The following is a 22,490-nucleotide window of genomic DNA, read 5'->3' as shown; positions in this document are numbered from 1 at the left end:
AAAAACACCACAAGCACCCTAACACACAGTTTGCTCCCTCAATTTGCGGCTCGGTCGCTTTCATATAGCACCAACGTCGGCATGACAGGGATTAGAGGACCGGATAAGGTCTGGCAAGGTGGGTAATTTTATCAGGATAAGAACTTAACTGTTGGGTTACGGGGTATGGGGGAGTGTGACACAATGTTGTTAAAAGCACAGTCAATTTTGCCACTCAACTATTTATAATTCATTACACACATGGCTACCTGTGCATATACTGTAGTTTATCTAGAAGTCAGCAAGAGAAGGCTATAAATGGAAATAAGATGAAGATACGGGAGATTATATTTTTAGGTGCCTTTATCGTAATCAAAATTAAGATACTACCAAAAAATGGAATAATTCTAAGCCGGTTGGGGTTTTTAATATAATCTGCTCTTCCTAATTAATAAAACTAATATGCGATATAATTGTACTGTTATAGTATATTACATAACGAGAGTTGTAAGAAGCTTATTACATGCGAGCCGCGTAGCGGCGAGCGCAGTAATTTTACAACCATGTAATGAGCTTACAACTCAAGTTGTGTACTATACTTTTTCTACTATTATTTTAAAAAGTATAACAAGTAACTTTTATTTATTTAACAAAATTCGGGAACAATTTAAATTAAACATTTATTTATAATAATTAATTGTAAAATTTGGCAATAATACGTGGTGAATGGTGAGATGACGTAAACTTTACGGTGTGTTCTTTTTGAACATTGGTATTTTCATTGTATGTAAAGGTCTGTAAATTACTTTCAATTGAATTTATAATTCTATTGGCTGTTGACGTCTTATTATTTATTGACTCAACGACATATCCTTCGGCCGTTGTTGAAGATTTCCATCCGCCATGTCGTTTAAGAGCCATTCAATCACCACCATCACCAGCATCTATCAAAATAGTGGCAGAAGTTCGTCTTAAACAGTGACCTGTGTACATTTTGGGATCTGGTAACTTTAAATATTCGGCTATTTGTTTAGGAACACCGCCTATTTTGTTTAATCCTACCACACCTGTTTCGTACATTTACCTCTTTGATAATTAAGAAAAAATTGATTTATTTGCGGATCGCTAATATATATATATATATATATATATATATATATATATATATGCTGTCACTATTTTTCCGGGTTTGACTCCGCGTTGTAAAATGCTGGTTTTCTTGAAAACCATGTGTGCTACTAAATTCATCTTCACTATTCGAAGAACTCATTTTATTTATCTGTATTTAAATTACCACTATATTTACACTGACAGATTATTAATTTTTAATCTATCAAAATACTACTACTACTACTAAGGATTTCCACAGTTTTCACTGTCTTCCTTCACTCAACCGTTTTCTCCAATTTTCCCTGTCATTCCAGTCTCCATCTCGCAGGGTTCTTTTCTCCATAGCCTCGTCGATTTCATCTCTGAATGACCTTCGGGGTCTTCCTCTCTTTCTTCTTCCAATCGGGCTCCATTCTGTGATTTTGTTTATCCAGCGTCCTCTGTCCGCTCTTCTGACGTGGCCGTACCAGGATAGTCTCTTCTCCTCTATATAGTCGATTATGTCTGATTGCACTCCCATTCTCCGCTTAATCTCTGCGTTTTCAATTCTGTCTCTTTTTGTAAGTCTACAGCTTCTCCTCAGGAACTCCATTTCTACTGCTCTTATTCTACCTCTATTTCTCTTGTTTATTGTCCAGTTTTCGGACCCATATGTCAGGATACTTCTTGTCAGGGTGTTATATATTCTCTTTTTTGTCTTTATCGTAATGTTCTTATCCCACAACACTGAGTTTAGTTGTCTTATACAGTTTCTTGTTTGTCTCAGTCTGTTGTTTATATCTTCTTCTGTTGTTGTTCTATCAAAATAACGTCTGTTAATTCGTTTCCATGGTAACTCGAGCAACTGACTTACAAGGCTTATGTGATATTACACATTTTTATAGAACTGAAGCGTAATTTTTTTTATTACGTGCTAGTCATTACGTGCCAGTATCTGTTTTGATGTATTTACTTAGCATCCAAATAGTAGGTAATATACAATTTACTAGTAAGAGAGTAGAAAAAGACATTTTTAGTTTTCAATTTCCATCGCTTCCCTACTCCATAATAATCTAATTGTCACTCCGCCAAGAAACCCACCAGAGAACCTTTTCTAAAATAATCTACTGTGTCACTTCGGCGAGAAAATGTAACCGAAAGGGTAATTTGGGTTTATAACTATCTCTCTAATATCAAATAAAGTTTTAGACGCTTTAGAAATCAATCAATATAAAAATATCTAACACCAGGTAAAAAATGAATCAGAACTCATAAGAATTATGAAAAAATTTAATAAAAACCTGCTAAAAGATAAAGAAATACAAAGATAATATAAGAAAGGAAAATAAGATAAACTAAAGATACAAAATCAAGAACTGTGGGATGATGAAAAAGCAATATTGGAAGTGAATCATCATCATCCATGGTGTTATAGCTTGTTATGAGTCAAAGTCTTCTTTAGAATAATCCTTCATTCTTCCTTGTCCGGGAATTTCTTTTTCAGCCTTTGTTCTGAAGCCATTTGTAGCTATAACCAGACGTACTGTAGCGAATTGGTTTATTGTACATCTTCCATTCATTGTTGTTGCCTCTAGTCAGTAATTACCAAATAACTAAGGCATCCACAACTTCCAGTTCCATACCATTGATTAGTCTAGGTCTCTGATTATTTGACCCAGAGGAACACAAATTTTGTATTTTTGGGCTCTATTAGTTACTAGTTAGTTAGTAAGATGTATCAGCCTCAAAACACAAGAAACATGCAGTCAGAGAGGCAGAACCAGTAATATTACGAACAGAAGTAGAGAAGGCTCTCAACCAACTAAGAAAGAAATAATCCACAGGGATCGATGGCATACTAGCGGATCACAGGTGAATGGTCTGATGAGTGGTGCGAATCAACCTGTATCCATAAAAAAGGATCACTAACCGTATGCAGCAATTACAGAACTATTGCCCTTTCACCAATTAGAGAACTATTACCCTTATTCCTCATGCAAGCAAAGTACTGCTACATTCTTCTTCTTCAAGTGCCCTGTCCGTTGCGAACGTTGGCTATTAACATGGCAATTTTGATCTTATTTGCGGCGCTTCTGAATAGTTCGACCGATGTGAGCCCGAACCACTTCCTCAGATTTTGGAGCCACGAGTGTCTTCTCCTGCCTGGCCCTCGCTTACTGTCTATTTTTCCCTGGACAATCAATTGCAGTAGACGGTACTTATCGTGTCTCAATATGTGGCCTAGATATTCAAGCTTTCTTTGTTTAATTGTATTCACGATTTCTTTCTCCTTTCCGATTCTTTGGATTACCTCTGTGTTGGTGACATGTTCGGTCCAGGATATACGAAGAATGCGTCGGTACACCCACATTTCGAATGCTTCTAGTTTTCTCGTAAGCGTCTCCGTCAGCGTCCAGGCCTCCACACCATACAGTAAGATCGGAAAAATGTAGCATTTAACTAGACGTAGTTTTAGGGGAAGAGACAAATCCCTGCTTATGAGGAGCTTTTTCATATTGCTAAATGCTGCTCTAGCTCGTTCTATTCTCGCCTTAATTTCTGTGGCCTGTTCCCATTTTGCATTTACGTTGGTGCCCAGGTACACATAAGATTCTACATGGTCAATTAGTATGTTACTTATCCGTAACTGTCGAGCAGGCTGTTGCTTCCTGCTTATCAGCATCCACTTTGTCTTCTTGAAGTTGAGGCTCAGGCCGTATTCCTCACTAACTGAATAAACTCTTTCCATTACCTGCTGTAATTCGTCTATGGTACTGGCAAGGATCACCGTGTCGTCGGCATATCTTATATTGTTTGTTAACTCGCCGTTTATTTTTATGCCCTCATTTGCATTTTCCATACATTTATTAAATATTTCTTCAGAATAAATATTGAATAGGAGTGGGGATAATATACAACCCTGACGGACACCTCTTTTGATCTGCACACTTTTAGTGAGTTCGTTGCCAATTTTTGCTCTTGCTGTTTGACCCCAGTATAGGTTTGCCACAATTCGAATGTCCTTGTCGTCAATACCTGTCTTTCTCAGAATATCTATCAATTGTTCATGATTGACATTGTCAAATGCTTTTCTAAAATCCACAAAGCACAAATACACGTCCTTATCAACGTCTCTACACCGCTGTATAAGCACCTGGAGAGCGAAAATTGCTTCTCTAGTTCCAAGTGCTTTCCGAAAGCCAAACTGCGATCTATCAATATTTGACTCGCATTTATCATATATTCTTCTATGAATGATCTTAGTGAACGCTTTAGTGACATGATTAATCAAGCTTATAAGCCGGTAGTCATCACAGATCTGGGCCTTTGGTTTCTTCGGGATTGTAATAAATGTTGACTGCAGCCAGTTCTCCGGGATTTTACCGCTATTATATATGTTGTTAAAAAGTTCAACTAGATTATCAAGGAACTGTTTGTCTGATTTACATAGGATCTTTAATATTTCGCAGGGTACATTGTCCGGACCTGCTGACTTATTGTTTTTTAGTGCTGCAATGGCATCTTCTATCTCCGATTTAAGGATTGAAGGTCCTGTTTCTCCTTCTCCATATAGGTGATCATCAGTCCTGTCAGATGCAAATAATTTTTCTATGTATGATTTCCATGTTTCTAAGATCGTTGATGGCTCCGAGATAAGATTTCCATCGCCATCTTTTATGCTGTTGGGTGACTTATTGAATTTCCTCTTGCTTGTCATTGATTTTATTTTTTTGTGCATATTGTAACTGTCGTATTTTCGTTCGTATTGTTCTATTTCCCTGCATTCGTTGGAAAACCATTTTTCTTTGGCTTCTCGAATTTTCGTTCTTATGATTTTGTGGATCTGCTGGTATTTTTCTTCATTTTTATTCTTGAATTTACGTCTGCTACATAGAATCACTAAACGGCTAAAGAATTTTCTAGTTACAGAGATAGACGAAGAACAATGCGGATTTGTACCAGGAAAAGGAACGCGGGATCAGATACTGAACATTAGACATGCTTCAGATAGAGCCCACATGCATTTAACGTTGTCGTCAATATTATCTGCATATCCAACAATTGTACAAATTTATTAAATATTGTTTTATTAAATATTGTTGCTTTTTACAGTGCAAGGTTAAATAAACGATATGGTTGCAGCTATAGAATCAGATATGGCAGGCATAAAAGTGAATGGCTTTTTAAGTAATTCAAATTAAATATGCGTTTAAGAACGAAAACTGCAATACCATCAAGAAATATTTTATGGGTGGATCCCTTATGAACAATGAACTGGTATTATGAATTAAAAAAGGTAAAAGGACAGCACGGAAAATAAGTTATAAACACGATAAAAGAACAAAAACTGCAATATATCAAACCTACGAGAAATCTATAATTACATCTCAAATCAATTCTTTATAAGGTTAATGTTAAAAGTTATAGTCGTCATGATGGTTGTCAACCTCTATAACGGAACTGGCATTTAAAGACGTGGAAAATTTAAAAAAATATAGATTCAATTTATTTATTTTTATATCGGTTTCCTGAAACTGCTATTCTTATTTCTCGCGCTAACCTTAAAATAGCCTATAAAGTAAATACTTACTCGATATCGTCCATGATCTGCGAATAGTCCTTTTGATAATATCGGCAGTGGGTAAACAAACACGGGTTTCGCGCCTCTTGCTCGGCCTTCTCACGAACTCGTTCATCCATTCGCCACTTGCTGCTTGGATCTCCCTGGAATAACGAAAGGAAAAGTAATATTAAAGTGGAAACTCAAGTGGGGCTTTTGTGATATGAAAAAATATATAATAGGTGTCTCGAGTATCTCCAGGATGTTTGTTTTTACAATACATACATTTCCTTTTAGAAATACAAGGTGCTGTTTTGTAAGATGATCGTAAGAGGAATGGTGTGAGTCTGGCGAGGCAAAAACAGGCACTTTTAATTAAAAATTTGGTGGTGGTTAAATATTTTTTGTATTTTTCTAATAGAATATACATATTAATTCAATTTAGTTTGTTTTGGTGAGTTATTGTATGATACAGAAGAGAGCATCTACCTCTGACATATTGGAAAAATATGAATATGAAATGAAGAGTTATCTACAACAAATACAAAAAGAAGTAGATAAAATAGCGGACGAACAAATGGAAAATGTTGAAGAGAAGACAATCATAAAGTAATACACGCGGGACTAGAAAAGGTGGAAGAGAAACTGGAGAGAACCTTGCAAGAAGATAAGGTAGAAACAAAAAAGAAAATTAACAAAATCGAAAAGAAAGTGAGGGAAATGGAAAGCAGAAAATTTTCCGGGAAAATCGAGAAGTGATCATACAAACTTCTAGTGACATTAAGATTCAATTTGGCGCGGACTTAAGAAAACACCAACACCGCCAGTACCGTTCATTAAAATCATTAAAAATAAATTTCAACGCACGGGTAATTTTGAGGATGGCAAAGAAATTATAAGAAGTTATTTAACGGATCAAGGAAAATACATTAGTCTTAATATTTCTGGGGTCAACAAAACAATTGGAAATCAACAATAAACTAAAAAAAATCGGTTGCCTGTAAAGTCGGTTTTACGGGCGAAGATTTTACGTGACAACAGTTGTAGTAGTTCGTTTTTTTTTATAGGATTTTCCTTATTTACGTTCTTCATTGCCAATATTTTGAAGTTCTTCGTTTTTGAACATATTCAAGATTTAACGTAAATATAATCACCAATATCTAAAACTAAATTCAAATTTCTTACAAGCACCCGCAAATTCTTGATAATTAGCCACTCTATTAAATCAAATTTAAGTTGTAGAACCGAAATGGTCTAAATAATTTTGTATAGTTGGGAAATTGATTGGGTCTGGCCAGAATAATTACTTCAATAACTTTCCCGGAAACTCTCAACTACCCGTTAATTTAATATATTCGTTTAAGGATTAGTTTCACGAAGTTGGAAAAAATTATAGTTGGAAATTAGCATTAAGTAGTTTTTTGATTAATTATAAGTGATTTTCAACACATTTCTTGTTTCAGAACATTAAAAAGTAACAAAGGAAAGGTTTGAATGTTTTTTGTCGACTATGAGAGACCATATTTAGCAGGAAAATTGGTTAAATTTTTCAAAAAAAAAATTATATTAATATATGAAAGAATGTCAAAAAAGGATGGAAGAAATATGTACTTAGGTAATTCAGTAAATGGAGAGTTTACCATAGAAACCATAAACGTAGTAACAGCACATTATCATTATATTTGTCTTTACCGCTATGCAAATTCGGTTTTTCTATTTACTTTTCACCATAAGTTTTTAATTTGGGTTATATCAATATCGATCTCCTTCACAGACATAACCTTCTTTATATTTAATTGCATCATGGGCCCAAACGAGAACCCAACATTAAAAAATTCCGTGAACAATTCCTTCATCGAAGCAGCATCGAAGGTATAAGAGCATCCATAAACTACGTCGTATATAAGTGGAAGGGAGGGGACTTTGCTTATAACGATGGTATATGACAGAAGCCTGCATGCACTTGGAATGTAATAAATCTCCATGGATTTGTTCGTAGAGTTTGTTGAATTGGTTATCAGTTTCCTCCTCCTAAGTGTCTTCTCTATTGAGGTTGGCGATCAATATGGCAAATTTCTCTCTGTTCTGGGCTTGATGAATTAATTCATTTCCTTTTGTGTGGGTTCAATCTCTGATGTTTCGTAGCCAAGATTCTTTCTTTCGTCCTATGCCCCTTTTACCTTCAATCTTGCCTTCTAATATTACCTGAAGCTGCTCAAATTCCCTATGGCGCATTATGTGTCCTAGATATGACGTCTTTCTAATTTTGATAGTATTGACCAGATGAGGGCGTGTGTTCATTGCTCTCAGTACTTCTTCATTCGTAGTTCTGCTGGTCCAGCTTCCACATTTTAAATGAATTTAATTTGTTGACGTCATACTATTTTAATGTCCGGTCTCACAGCCATATAGTAATAGAAACCACACTCAATCTTATTGAGACTGATAGCTTGGGGTTACAGAGCATTTTACGCATATTCATGAAACCAGATCTTGCTATTTCAATTGTTTAGTGGTTAGTAGTTTAGTGTCAGTGAATGTTCGAGAAGCAGACAGACCATCAGCAACTGTAAGATATATTGTGTTACATCTGTATATTTCCTTGAAAAACTTGAAAGCTGTTGGAGCTATGGCAAATTCTGTAGAAGCAAATACCAATTTCAAAAGCAAGTTTTGAACTCACGACTCGCTCTCGACCAATCATGCCGTTCGCACTATATCAATTTATAACTTTTCTTACTACATCAAAATAAAAAGGTCGCACATTGGTATAATGGAATAAAACTATGGGGAGCGTGGAAATTCGGGATTCCTTAATGGAGTTACATCCAATCAAAGAAAAAAACAAAAAATGGTATCACTTGTTTTTTGTTTCACATGATACATGTTGCAGTAGTCAATTCTTTGCATTTAGATAGACGAATAAAGCAAATCTGATGATGTGATACCACTACTCAGTTTAAAAACAATTCTTGCAGAACAACTTGCATTGGTATCCTACAAAGACGAAAAAGAGGTCAGGCTAGAAGTTCAACTCTAAAACAACCATCTAAACGAAAATGTATGTCCTTTTCTTATTGAACGGACTGTCAATATAAAAAGTTGTAAAATGAAAAAAAAAAGTAAAGAAAAAATGCAATGCAATGTCCATATGTGCTTTCATTCCAAAAGCAATTATTTTAGACTTTTTCATAATTTACCAAAGATTCTTAGTTTATGGTGATTTTATAGCAATCTAAATTTTTTGCATACTTTCCCAAACGAGCACAAACTTTTTTGTTATTGTTTTTCATTAAATTTGTTTTCTAATATTATATCATTAATTTTATGAACAAGTATTAACTGAATAATAATTTTACATTGATAAAATTCATGGTAAACGAAACTCATGCAATAGAGCACTATCGTCGCCCATCACATCTTCGATTCTTCATTTTAATTTCAATTAATAATAGCAATGTCAGAATTTTTAACAATTTTACTCATCTCCTTTTTATACTAGCTCATTCTGCAAATATGAAAACCCCACAAACCGTATTTGACCTGTGCACGTTCAATCCGAGTAATTTCACGATGGGGTTTATCACACAGAGAGCGAAGAAAAAGTCTGATAAAAAACGAACTAACCTAGATTTTGCGAGTGACGAAATCACACGTGCTGAAGCAATCTTTGGTTTTCGCAACAATCACAGATTAGGAAGAGTTTGTTTTCTGTAGCAGTGTATTAGATACATAGGCGTGCAATTCTTAGGCTATCGTTTATTATTAGAGAAACATTTACAATCCGATCAATAATGTCTGCATCTATAAACCTATTGCCTTACTACCGGTCCCATCCAAAACTATTGAGAGACTTATAAAAGCCCGATATATGTCTTTTTTCGTTGAAAACAACATTTTGTCTCAAAGTCAGTTCGGCTTTTTAGTTAATAAATGTACCAGTGATGCTATATTTTCTATACTATATGAGGTCTATCAAGCACTAAACAATAATCTTTACTCTGCCACTGTTTTTTGTGGAAAATAAGAGTGTACAAGACAATAATTCGTCCCACAATAACGTATGGAAGGGAGACATGGACTCTGAACCAGCGGGAAACGACAAAATTACTGGTACTGGAAAGAAAGATACTGCGGACTATCTATGGGCCTTGCAGAGAAGGGACAACAGGAGAATGGAGAAGACAATGATGAGCACCAGATAGTATATGGAGATGAAAACATAGTACGCTACATTAAAGCAAACCGAATAAGATAGGCGGGCCACGTACTAAGATCGAGTGACGAAAGACTCCTCAACTCCACATTCTGGCAAAGGCCGGATGGCATAAGGTCAGTTGGTCGCCCAAGAAAGAGATAGGAAGAACGCAGTAGCCAGTGATCTACGCAAAATGGAAATACAGCAATGGGAAATAGCTGTTCAGGACCGACAACAATGGAGGGAAATAGTAAACATGCCCAAGACTCACATAGAGTTGTAGAGCCAAATGATGATGATGATGAATATGTCATACGCTAAATAAAAAATAAATTCTCCGCTACTGATACGCTTCTTGGTAAAACTCATAAACACAGCTAAATTATACGGCAACTTACGATATCACCACTCATTTCATTATTTCTTTCCTGGAGTATAGAACCAGTTATTATAGAACCAGAATTGATATGCTTTCCGAGCGTCGAAAAAATCTACAATTTAATAAAGAGTGTTTTATCCATAACCAAATTCGTAACAATCAAGATGTTAGGTTTTTTCATAGACATATAATACAAATAAACTGACTGTTGCAATACAGGCCTGTTCCCTCAGTGCATCAGAGAAAACTGATGCAAAGCAGTCTCTGCATCTGTTTCTAATGGGCCGGGTTTATCGACCACGTGATCCCATTGGTCATTTAGGTCACGTGGTCAATAAACCCGGCCCATTACAAAGCACTGGGGGACAGGTCTGTATTGTAACAGTCAGTCTAGTTGTATTATCTGTCTATGGGTTTTTTGAGTCCAACTAAGTAGTTACCTTTTTAGTTTTCACCTTTTATTTTACTGTTTTACAGTTCCAAAATTAAACTAAATGGTCACTTGTAAATACATCAAGGAGAAAATACTGTATGTATTATAAAAATATTTTAAAATAAATATATTACCCTCCTGTGGCTCCACTTTCGACGCCTTTGAGTTTATTTCATACTAAATACCAAAAGACGCACATTAAAATAATGAATATTTCTCTCGTGGTTCCGTATTCTAACGTCAGCTAAATTTAAGGAACTCAAGTATGTATATATTTAATATACAAAATAGACGTCATAGAGGGCAAACAAAACAATTACAACACATTCTGAGGTCTTTGTCCGATTGATCAATTATATTAAATTAACTAATATAAAGAAGTGCTGCTTTTAAAATAGGAACAAAAAAAAATATTTTAAAAAACATTTAATGATTTTTATAGCGTCGATAATAATTACAGTATTTTTTTGTAATATTTTTAATTTAAGTAACAAATTAAAATGTTTTTTTCTATTAAACGACTTAAAATAAATCATTAAGGTACTCGCAACTATCATTAACCTATTATCACTGGTATCATCTTTCATGGTCGCACTGTTTCAGTTTTCTCCCCACACGTTTATTCAATTAAGTCCATCTTGGTTAGGTTAGCCTTGAAAACAATTGTAATCACACAAAAGACGTTCTGCTATGTTAAGGGAGATTTTCACGCTACGTCTTATTGTACGTTTTGTTGGATAGGACAAATCCTATACAATAAAACGTGACATGTAAACAGCAAAACGTACGTCTTGTCGAATCGAAATGAAATCCAAGGTCAGATCGTAGAAATGATAGAAGAAGCATAGTTTTGCGAAAACTGATATGATAAAACGTTACGTGAAAATACATGTTCAGACAAGTCGTCCGATCTTGACTTATTTGACGACTAGTTCCACTGCAGTTCGTTTCATTTTTCCCAAAAAAAGCCTAATAATGTCAGATTTGCGGCAACGCACCCTCGATTTTCTCGGGGAATTTATTGAATTGTATAAAAGTTTTTAAGTAGTTATGTTTTAAAACCAAGTAGATTGCATTACAGGTTTCAGGAATTATTTGGCTTAACGCTGGTTTGGATATTATGATTGTGAACTCCAAGTCCTTGACGCTGCGTCCTGTTGTAAGATATCTGAGAGTTGCTGTGAGTCTTTCATGGGGTGTAATGGCTTTTCTCATGAGGTGTCTTATTTCAATATGTATGGTGTTACCAACTCTAGCAATTGACAATAGGCTGAGCTGTCCATTCGTAAATAATTGCGCTAGTCATCTGGTTCGCCTCTTTTAGCAACGAGACGTGGGAATACTGGCTTCTTTTTAGAAGCCCACTTTCTTGACCATCTTTTCTTTTCCCTCTTCATCCCCCTTTTCCTCAGTCGTAGTATCTTTATAGTTGAAAAAATAAAAGAAAGCAGCCGTGTTTCCTTCATAATAAAAAAAAACACTAAACAAACTTCACACAACTCAAGACTCTGAATTAGAAATGAGGTAGAAAACGGAAGGAAAAACGTAGTGTGTATACACTGGACAAAACATTTTGTCGTACGTTTTATATGACCCACAAAACGTACAATAAGACGTAGTGTGAAAACGGGCCTTTAGGGTTATGTTTTTAAACGTCATACTGATCAGTTCCTGTCATTTGTATTTGACTGCGAATTTAAGTATTGTGACTTGTCGTCACATGAAGATAGCCACGTCACAGCCTGACGTGGCTATCTTCATGGCTATTTACTTTTTTACTTTTCAAGCCAATGACTGAGTTCAATTTCCCGCCGAGGAGAAATTTTTTGTTGCTTTTAAATCCATTATAATGAAATATAATGACAATCAAAATGAGGTAACTAAACATAAATACAAGATAATAACGAAAATGTAAATGATGAATAAATTATATATTATATTTAAGTAACAAGTTTTGAAAATTACAGAAATCATAAAACAAAATTTTTAAAGAAAAAAATTAAATTTTTTAAAATTTTTAAACAACGTAAATTATAAAAAATATTAACAATTTAGTAATAAGCAGACATAAAATTTCATTAACAGGTTGAATGCCGATGCATTTTATTGGATCGGTGTTGAATGCCGATACAATTTATTTTTTGTTGCGAGTTTTTTATAAATAGTAGAGAGAGAATTTAAATGGTTGGTATGATACTAAATTTTGATATATTTTTTGTTAACCCTTTCAGTCATGCTGAGTATAATTGTACCCATTAATTTGAATGCATATATAATTCTACAGGAATCTGCAACTTAGGCAAGTTTATCGAAATCTATATTCTATAAGTACTATACTTCTGCATTTTGTACCTAAATGGCGCATGGATGGTTTTGTGCTATAAGAAAATTAATGTCAAAAGCAATATGTCGGCAATTGCATTGTTCATAAGAGGTAAGTGTACTTGTTTCTTCAAATATTAGTTTGAATAAAGTCAATCGCCGTTTATATTTCAGTGCAATGTTGAAAGTAGTGTTACTTCTTACTAATTGTGAATATATTTTATTGAAATTAGATTTTTTTCAAATATAGAAGTGTGCTTCAAATTCGATGGGCACAATTGTAGCCAAAATGACTCAGTGTTATTTTTTGTTTCAGAGTAAAATGCCTCCAAAAAAGTATTTAACTGAGAAAGAACTCCTGGAAGAGCTGGAAAAACTGTCCGACATAGAAGGATTTGTTAGTGATGACGACAGTGACTGCGAAGAAAAAATACAAGTAAGACAGAGAGTTGGACATATGATAGATGATGTCTCAGAAAATCAAAACGAATTGGAGGACGAGGAAGAGGATAATGAGGTAGAAAAGGAGGGTGATGATGAACAGGGCGAAAACGATGGTAACTATGATAACTTCATTACTCTGAAAAAAAATGTAAAATGGTTACAGAATGTTCAATATCTAACACGACAATTACCTAATAAAATAACACAGATTTCTAATGAAAACTGTTCTGAGGAATATCCAGTTACATATTTTATGAGATATTTGTACCGTGTAATCTACAAGAAATAAAATCATTTTTTGGCCTTAGTATTCTAACAGGCTGTCTAACATTCCCAAGACTGCGAATGTATTGGGACAGATCTTTAAAAATTGATATTTTTTCGGACACAATGACATTGAATCGTTATTTCAAACTTCGCACGCACATACATTGTGTTGACAATCTGGAAACCAGACAGAGCGACGACATACTGTGGAAAGTTCGACCAGTTTTTGAATCAGTCCTAAAGAGATGTAGAGAACTGCATATAGAAACAAATATTTGCATAGACGAACAAATCATGCCTTTCAAAGGGAGATTGTCTATAAAACAATACATCAAAAATAAGCCTAATCCATGGGGAGTGAAACTGTATTTATTAGGTGGTGAAAGTGGACTAATTTACAATTTTCTAATCTATCAAGGTAGTACCACAGAAATAGAACCTTCCAATTTGAAATATGGACAAGGTGCAGCTATCGTATTGCAATTAACAAAAGGACTTGAACCTAATAAGCATGCATTGTACTGTGACAATTATTTTACGAGCTATAATCTTTTACAAATTCTCAACCAAAAATCAATACTTGTTGCTGGTACTGCGAGGATCAATAGATTTTCTAAACCACCTTTAACTGATGTAAAAGATTTTTCAAAAAACCAGAGAGGATCAACGGAACAAATTATCTCTTCTGATGGAATTGTAGTAACCAGATGGTTAGATAACAAGTCAGTGATAATGGTATCCAACTTCGTTGGGGTTGGTACAGAAGATGTTGTAAAACGTTGGAATAAACAAACAAAATGTTTCATTGACGTAAGTCGACCCGAAGTTATACAAAAGTATAATAAGTCCATGGGTGGCATAGATAAAACAGATGCTCTTATTGCGTTTTACAGAGTAAAAAACCGTTGCAGAAAGTGGACTGTTCGACTAATCTTCCATGCAGTTGACATGGCCCTAACAAATTCATGGTTAGAATATAAAAAACATATGCATACTTTAGGAATTCCAAAAAAAGATATCATGGATCTTCTACACTTTAGGATGAAAGTTGGTGAAGCCCTCATAAAAGTCAACTCTTTCAATAACCGAAAACGGGGAAGACCTTCAAGCGATACATCTAGTCCAGTAGTAGCTGAAAAACGCCAAAACATTGAATTTAGACCTCTTACTGAGGTGCGATTAGATATCATTGGACATTTTCCAGAGCACCCAGAGCTACCTTTATCTTTAAGATGTAAAAACCCTGGTTGTATAGGAAAATCAAGATGGAAATGTCAGAAGTGCAATGTCCATTTGTGCCTTCAAAAGGAAAGAAATTGCTTTTTTATGTTTCATATGCGCTAATTTTTTAGATTTGTTAAGTACTTTTGGGTACAAATGAACCCATAATAATTTTTTTTATGTATACATGCTATATTTTTATTAATGTCCAAAAAGTGTTATATGAACTGTTTTAAGTACATTTTAACCAAAAAATATTTTTTCGTTCGCTGAAAAAAAATAGGTACTGAAAGGGTTAAAATGTCAACAAAAATGATCGGCGTCACTCATGAATAATTACATTTGGATGCCGAATACTCAGATCGGAGTAAAGCTAAAGATATAATGGTATTGCGAAAAAAAAAATAAAACCCTTTTCTTTAGTATTTATTTAGTAAATGTATTTATAAAAAATGAAATTTTTCACTTATGGAATATCTCAAAACATGGCAAGCAGAAGGCAGGTATCCCGGGACAATATTTACATTCTTATGTAATTTGCTTTCGTATCAGATTTTCTTTGCATTTTTTACATTCTTTTTTGCAAATCCTGCTTGTGATTTAATTTCCTTTTTTTTCTGCCGTAGTTTTTTATATTTTACTTAAGAAGGGGACACCATTTTGAGGAAATAACGGATAGGCGAAACAGGACGCGCACCTAACATGCTTCGAATGATTTGTAATCGGAAGTCATACAGTCCCAAATGGCCACCCGGGGTCTGCTTATTATACAAATAATGTGCATTTATCAAGCTCATCTACACAATATGTATAAAAAGTTTCTTATACCATCGAACTGTTTTGCTACTACATGGGTAGTACGCCAACATCTGGTCTTGGCGATCAACACCCGACATGAACTTATAACTTATAATGCCTGCTGGCTTCTTAGTTTCTTGGCCTCTCTTATTCTTGAAAATGCCCATTGAATTGTCGTATTCTGTGGTAATGTACGTCACCTTTCGCTTATCGCGCCAGTTGCCAACATGTACTTCTTGACAGAACATAGATTTGCCCCCACCTTTTTTGAGCTTAGCATGTTTTACTTCTTCTGGATTGTCCTTTCGATCTACTCTTAATGTCACAATACAATACGTTTTTTCATTCAGAAGAGGGCCAGTGCAGATATCTGAAGTGCCTTGGTACACATGAAATTTTAATATCAAACCATTTGGTTCTGTCAACTATATAACTTGATGCCGTATTTATGTCGTTTGTTTTTAACGTATTGCTTAAATTGCAAACGCGCACCCCAAAGTACCATTGCTTCATCGAGTGACAGTTCTCGCACGGGATAATAAATTTCAGTCATTTTGTTAGTAAAGTAGTCGACAACATATCTTATTTTGCATAACCGATCATTTGCCTCTGTATTAGGAGGTGTAAAATGAAGGCATCTTAAAATAAGAAGAAATCTATTTCGCGATATATTGTTTCTAAATACAGGGATGTCAAATAGAGGATCAGTTATTCTTGTCAAGGAGATAGTGCCCATATGCAGAAGTAATGCTAAGAATAATTTTAATTCAGTAACCGTTTGTTACGGCTCTCCTTCCAAACTCCTGCCAGTTTATTATTCTAGATTTTGTAAATGTTCCTGCACGTAGAAAAACTTCTACAGCATATATTATGTTTGTGAACTGTACAACATCATTCAAAAGATTATCATTTACCAGTAGTCCAAAGAAATCCAATGGGGTTCCATTACCAGGCACTGGAACTAATAATTCCTGTTTCTTTGAAAATATAATCTTATTCATTGAACCTGTATTACTCCATGCAGTAGTCTGTGCCGTATCTACAAATTGTACATTTTCAACAACAGCCTCATCTTCAGAGTGTTCAGAGTCTGAACTATCGCTTCCATCAGATGAAAAAGCACCATCACTGCTACACTAACTGTTCTTTAAATAATGAAAAAGTTCCGCTTGAGTTACAGGTTTATTCCTCTTCCTAACAATCGGTGTTTTATCAGTAGAATCCTTCTTCTTTAATTCAGAAGGGCCTGGCTGATTACTCATCTTTACTCGAAAAAAACTACCGATTGAGAAAAAAAAATTGCGGAACCGACAGTACCTACTACTAAAAAACACACCTATCAGTCACGCCGCAAAATTTAAAACGTCTACGTAAAATGCCGACACTTTACTTAGTCTTAATTCGATTGTGTGATCCATACTCTGATCGAAGTAGGCGGCGTTGTCAAAGGAGTCCGGAATACTCCGATACTCCAAACTCCAATCGGAGTATTCGGCAATCAATCTGTTAAGCCACATCTAGAATGGCGCAGAATAGAGAACATTTTGATATAGTGATTCAAATCGTGATTTATATAAACTCTCAAGTTCGTCAATTTTTTTAGTTAGTGTTTGTTCTGCAGTATTTTTTCTTTTTCGTCAACGTTTTATAATACTAGCAAACTTTTAATACTTAGCATAGTTTTTGTGTATGTAGTCTTTTCTGAAATAATATTCTTATAATATGTTCATGGAGACTCGAAAAGTTCCTTTTTGTAATGAATTCATTATTTAGAAATAAATCACAAAGAGAACGGAAATGGATAAGGCTAAACAGATACAATAAAAATGAAGTATCCCGTTCACTGAAAAGTCTGTAAAGAGAATCGTGAAATACATATCATCGATCAATCAGTTTACCACGGTCGCGTTCATTAAGATGACAAGTGCATCATGGTATACTAATATGTGGATGCCATGTACACACATTACATATCCAGATCCAACACTTCCCTATCAGTACAAGTACAAATATTAGTAAACATTACACAATCGATGTTATGTTAAAACATCTAGGTTGCGTTGCCGATTAGGAAAATTCTACAATACTTAGATATAGTATTTGTTTTAAAATAAAAGACCGATACAACACTATTTACGTATTCAACATTATCAGTCATTCCAAACCAAATATTTTTTTAACAACCAACAATCTAAATATTTTCTATTAACGTTCTATTAAGATAAATTTTAAGAATTATTTCTTAATGAAATACAAAGAGTCATAGTTTATCGTTTTCTGTAAACTAAAAATTTGTAGAAAAGTTTTTCACAAATATACGTTTAGGGTAAGACCTTTATAAGTTTCGTAAAGGTCATAAATTGGCACTATCTAAAAAAGTTTCTTGATATTTGATGATAAAATTTATTTCATAGAAGAAGGAAATGTAATGAAAGGAAGGAACATATCTTTTCTTTTTTGCGTGTTCCTTACCTACTGTAGATTTAATAATTTAATAATTTAATAATTTACTAATGTTTGTATTTTGAGAACGATTTCCGAAGTGGAAATTGAAACGTCAATAAACGTATTTTAACCTTAAATTGTGGCTTATTCCCATTTAAATAGTAATTACTGTAGAAAAGTAAGAATATTGAACGAATAAACATTGGATGTCAGGGTAAACCTTAGAATTAGGGGAAAAAAGAATAGTTATGCTACAATATAGCACAAAAAACAGAAAACAATACTGAAGGAGAAGGAAGAGAGGAGATAAGCAGAAAAATAAAATGTATGTGCATCATAGATAAAAAAACCATGTAAATAACGTGTATCAAGAACTGCAGCAATATTCAAACCGCCATGGAAGACATGAACTATTTAAAAATTTAAATATTTGTCCCGAGAGTAGTGGCCCTAATAACCGACGTAGAGAGCATTGCAAAAACCTGAAAAAATTACTACTCAGCATTATTTAAAGACACTTCAAAAGATGCATCAGTCTCAGAACACAAGAAACATAGAATCAAAGACACATAACCAATCATTTTACGAGTAGAAGTAGAGAAGGGTCTCAATCAACTTAGAAACAAAAAAAAACCCAGGGATGGATGGCATATTAGCGGATACTCTAAAAGCAATTTATTGTTATTATAGTGTAATATAAATATAAAACGAAAAAAAATCAATGTTTTATCAGCGCCTCTATCGACTGCGTTACAAGTTATTATTTACATTTAAAATAAAGGTCGTCTTCATAAGCGTTTGAGTTTCATTATTCATTGGTCTTATACACCATTTAAAACTTGTTTCTGAAACAATTGTTCTGTGGCAAATTTAACACATTATCAATGTCTCTTTGTCTCTCTTTGTCAACCATTTTCCATCCACTCCTGAATGTAGGTCTCTCCAATTGCTTCCATCTTTCTCTATCTTGCGCCAATCTAATCCACTGTTTCCCTGCCACTGCTCTTATGTCATCTACCCATCTTTTTTGAGGTCTTCCCATGCTTCTTGTTGTCGTCCTTGGTCTCCATTCTAGAATTCTCCGTGTCCACCTGTTGTCATTATATCGGGCTACGTGACCTGCCCAGCACTATTTCATTTTTGTAATTTCTTCCACAATATCCCAAATCTTCTTTCTACGTCTTATCTCGGTGTTTCTAATCTTGTCTCTCAGTGATATTCCAAGCATGATTCGTTCCATTGCTCTTTGCGTTGTTTCTAATTTTTTAGCAGATTTTTTGGTAAGTTCTACTGTCTCCAAGCCGTAGGTACAAACTGGTAGTATGCATGTATTATACACCTTTTTCATAAGTTTACAGGAATGAAGGTGTTTTTCAAGATATATGCTAGTTTGCCGAAAGCGCCCCATGCCAGTTGTGTTCTTCTTTGAATTTCAGCATCTTGATTTGGTTTTCCCAGTTTGTTGACATGACCTGTGACCTGTGACATGACATGACCATTGTTATATTTGTCTGGTCTCGGCTCAGTATATTTGTTTTGTTGTAGTTCATTTTTAAGCCTACCGCTCCTGAAACTGCATTCAATTGTTGTAACATATCATTAGTTCGTGGATATTATCGGCTACTAAAACTATGTCATCTGCGAATCTCAAGTGGTTTAAGTATGATCCGTCGACGTTGATACAGTTGTTGTTCCATTCTAGTTTTTTAAAAATGTCTACTAGAGCAAGGGTAAATAGTTTAGGAGAGATGGTGTCTCCTTGTCTTACTCCCCGTTGTAGTCTTCTGGGATTAGTTATTGTGCTTTCGTCCAGCTTTATCTGCATGGTGGCATTTTCATATATGTTTTTAGTTATGTTAGTGTATCTTGAATCTATAGGTGCATTTTCTAGAGATTCAAGCACTGCCCATAATTCGATGGAATCGAATACTTTATGGAAATCGACGAACACCATTATGAATTGGAACATTATACTCTGTGCATTTTTCTATCAGTGTTCTTACGGTGTGCAAGTGGTCTATGGTACTAAAATGTTTTCTGAATCCAGCCTGCTCGATAGGTTGGTTATGATTTTAGTTAGTAATTTATACAGATGTGATAGCAAGGATATTGATCGGTAATTCTCGATGTTTGCTTTGTCTCCTTTCTTGAATAGTAGAATGACTTCGGAGTTGTACTATTCTTGAGGAATATTTCCTTCATCAATTACTTTATTAAATAAAATATTTAATACCTGTTCCATTTTTCTGCCACCAATTTTCAACATTTCAACTGTAATTTTATCCTATCCCGGACATTTATTCGTTTTTAGTTGATTTAGGGCCATTCTTATTTCATAGTCGGTTATGTCCGGTATTTCTTCTGAGCCTGTGTTAATTATTGTTCGTTCAGTACGTCGTTGGCGTGGCTGTGTATAATTATAATTTAGTGTAGAATTTTTCAATGGCCTCGATTATTTCCTTTCTGTCTCGGACGGTGACGTTTTTCTCATTTTTTATTTCTATGATTTTTATTATGCCGCTTGTGTTTTTTGCTTTCAGTACTTTGATATTGCAGTTATCTTGTAGTATATCTTTTATTATATTGTTAGTATAGTTTCTATGATCGTTTCTAATTTCTTTCTTCACGTTTTTGTTTAAACTTTTTAAGTTGTCCGAAGTTCGATCTGTTCTGTTTCGTGTTTCTTGGAGTAGTTTAATTGTATTAGGTTGGAGTTTAGATGTTTTGGCTGTTTTCGTGTTTGAGCATATTTTCTTAACCGATGTTATTACAGTTATTTTTATTTTATTGGCTAGTCCGTTTATATCCATTTGTTTCAGTGTCTCTATTGATTTTAGTCTTGTGCTTAGCTTTTTTTTGGTATTCCGTTTGTTTTTGAAACAGGACATCGGTGGTTAGGTATCGTTCTCGTTTAATAAGTTTGTTTCGTTTATTATCAATGTAAAAAGATAAAACTAAACGTCCAATACAAATAATGTAGGATACTCTCCGAATAAAATGTCACTAATAATTTGAATGAAATTTTCCAAACTTTCGCCTACTTTTAAAAATATTTTCATATACATACATATATATTTGTGGGAAATTATATCCAAACAATATTCTCTTCGCTCAAGTTTTCTGGATATTTTTGATATAAAATCCCGATGTCCACTTTGCTTTTCAATATACTTTCCATCCCAAAGACATATATCTAAATTGGCAGATATTGACAAAATATTTATTTTAATTATATTTTGTTGTCTTCAGATAAAAGTCTGTGTTTTTCGTTTGCGTCTACCTCTTATCACTATTGTTGTATAAAAATAATAATTGTTTTTCGTTTCTTCTCGACAATCGGAAATTAATTTGATTTTACACTAGGTTTCGAAAATAAGGAAAATAAAAAAAATCAGATCAGATCTTGAAAAATTAATTTCACTTACAGCGGGCCATCAAAAAAAAAACGCCGTGAAAGTAATATTTATATAACGTAAGTCAGCAATTTAAATTTCTTCTTCTTCCTTCTTTATTCTATGCGAATCGCCTGGTTATACTTCATCCACCTGCATCAATGTTCATTCCTAACCCATATGTTAATATTGCCTACCCCACATGTATTTCTTATGTTTTAATTTGTTTTCTGTCTAGAAGAGTCTTTCAGCTATGCCACGAAGTGCCTTTACTTCTGTTGTTTCTGCTCCTTGTTTCTGCAATGTATATCAGTATAGACCTTATAGTAGCTTAGGGTATTCTTGATTTAGCCTCAATTCCAATGTCTTTATTTCGCCATATTGTGTTGTTTTGTCAGCTATTTTTATTTCTGTTGTTTGTTCTTCTACTTCTGTTTCAACGTCGCCATAACCTTCATCTTTCTTCTTCGTATGTTAGGCCTTAAGGCCTATTGTTTTGCCTTAAGGCCATTGATTTAGCAGTATTTGCGATGTTGGCTGCCAGCTATCTCTCCATCTTTTAGGGAGTCTGACTTGTGGTATTTTACCTTTTGGTTTTCCATCTCTTACTATTCGGGAAAGTCTCTCTCTTCCCATTCTGTTAACGTGTTAGTTCCATTCTCGTCTTCTTTTTCGACCCCATATAGTTTACACTCTCACACATGTCTCTAATTTGTGTCAAAATCTGAACCTTTTAGCCAGTCAACTAATCAGGATTTCATACATTTTCTTGGTACACCTTTCAAAATTAACTACTGAGAATTGTATTCACAGGAAGAATATTTATAAGTTACTAGATCAAAGAGACAATTTTTAAATAACCATTAGGAAACAAATTTCCTAAAAATGTTTCTAAAACATACGTCTAATATTTATTTGTTAAAAATATTGAACGCACAATTATTATAAGCTATAGTAGTTTG

The 22,490-nt window shown here is 34.3% G+C and overlaps 1 protein-coding gene across 5 annotated transcripts in view; it reads right to left on the bottom strand.

Moving 5' to 3' along the window:
- The window catches only part of btsz (bitesize), a 513,708-nt gene that overhangs the window by 220,569 nt on the left and 270,649 nt on the right, over positions 1-22,490 (bottom strand). For all 5 annotated transcript variants that reach the window (XM_072528865.1, XM_072528866.1, XM_072528867.1 and 2 more), the window contains one exon: positions 5,660-5,793. In XM_072528865.1, coding sequence (XP_072384966.1) covers positions 5,660-5,793 — 134 coding nt within the window. The remainder of the gene's footprint in view (positions 1-5,659; positions 5,794-22,490) is intronic.

This window comes from Diabrotica undecimpunctata, chromosome 4 (genome assembly GCF_040954645.1).
Source record: "Diabrotica undecimpunctata isolate CICGRU chromosome 4, icDiaUnde3, whole genome shotgun sequence".
NCBI lineage: Eukaryota > Metazoa > Arthropoda > Insecta > Coleoptera > Chrysomelidae > Diabrotica > Diabrotica undecimpunctata.
Note: the sequence above shows the minus strand (reverse complement) of the source record. Positions and strands in the feature narration are given on the sequence as shown.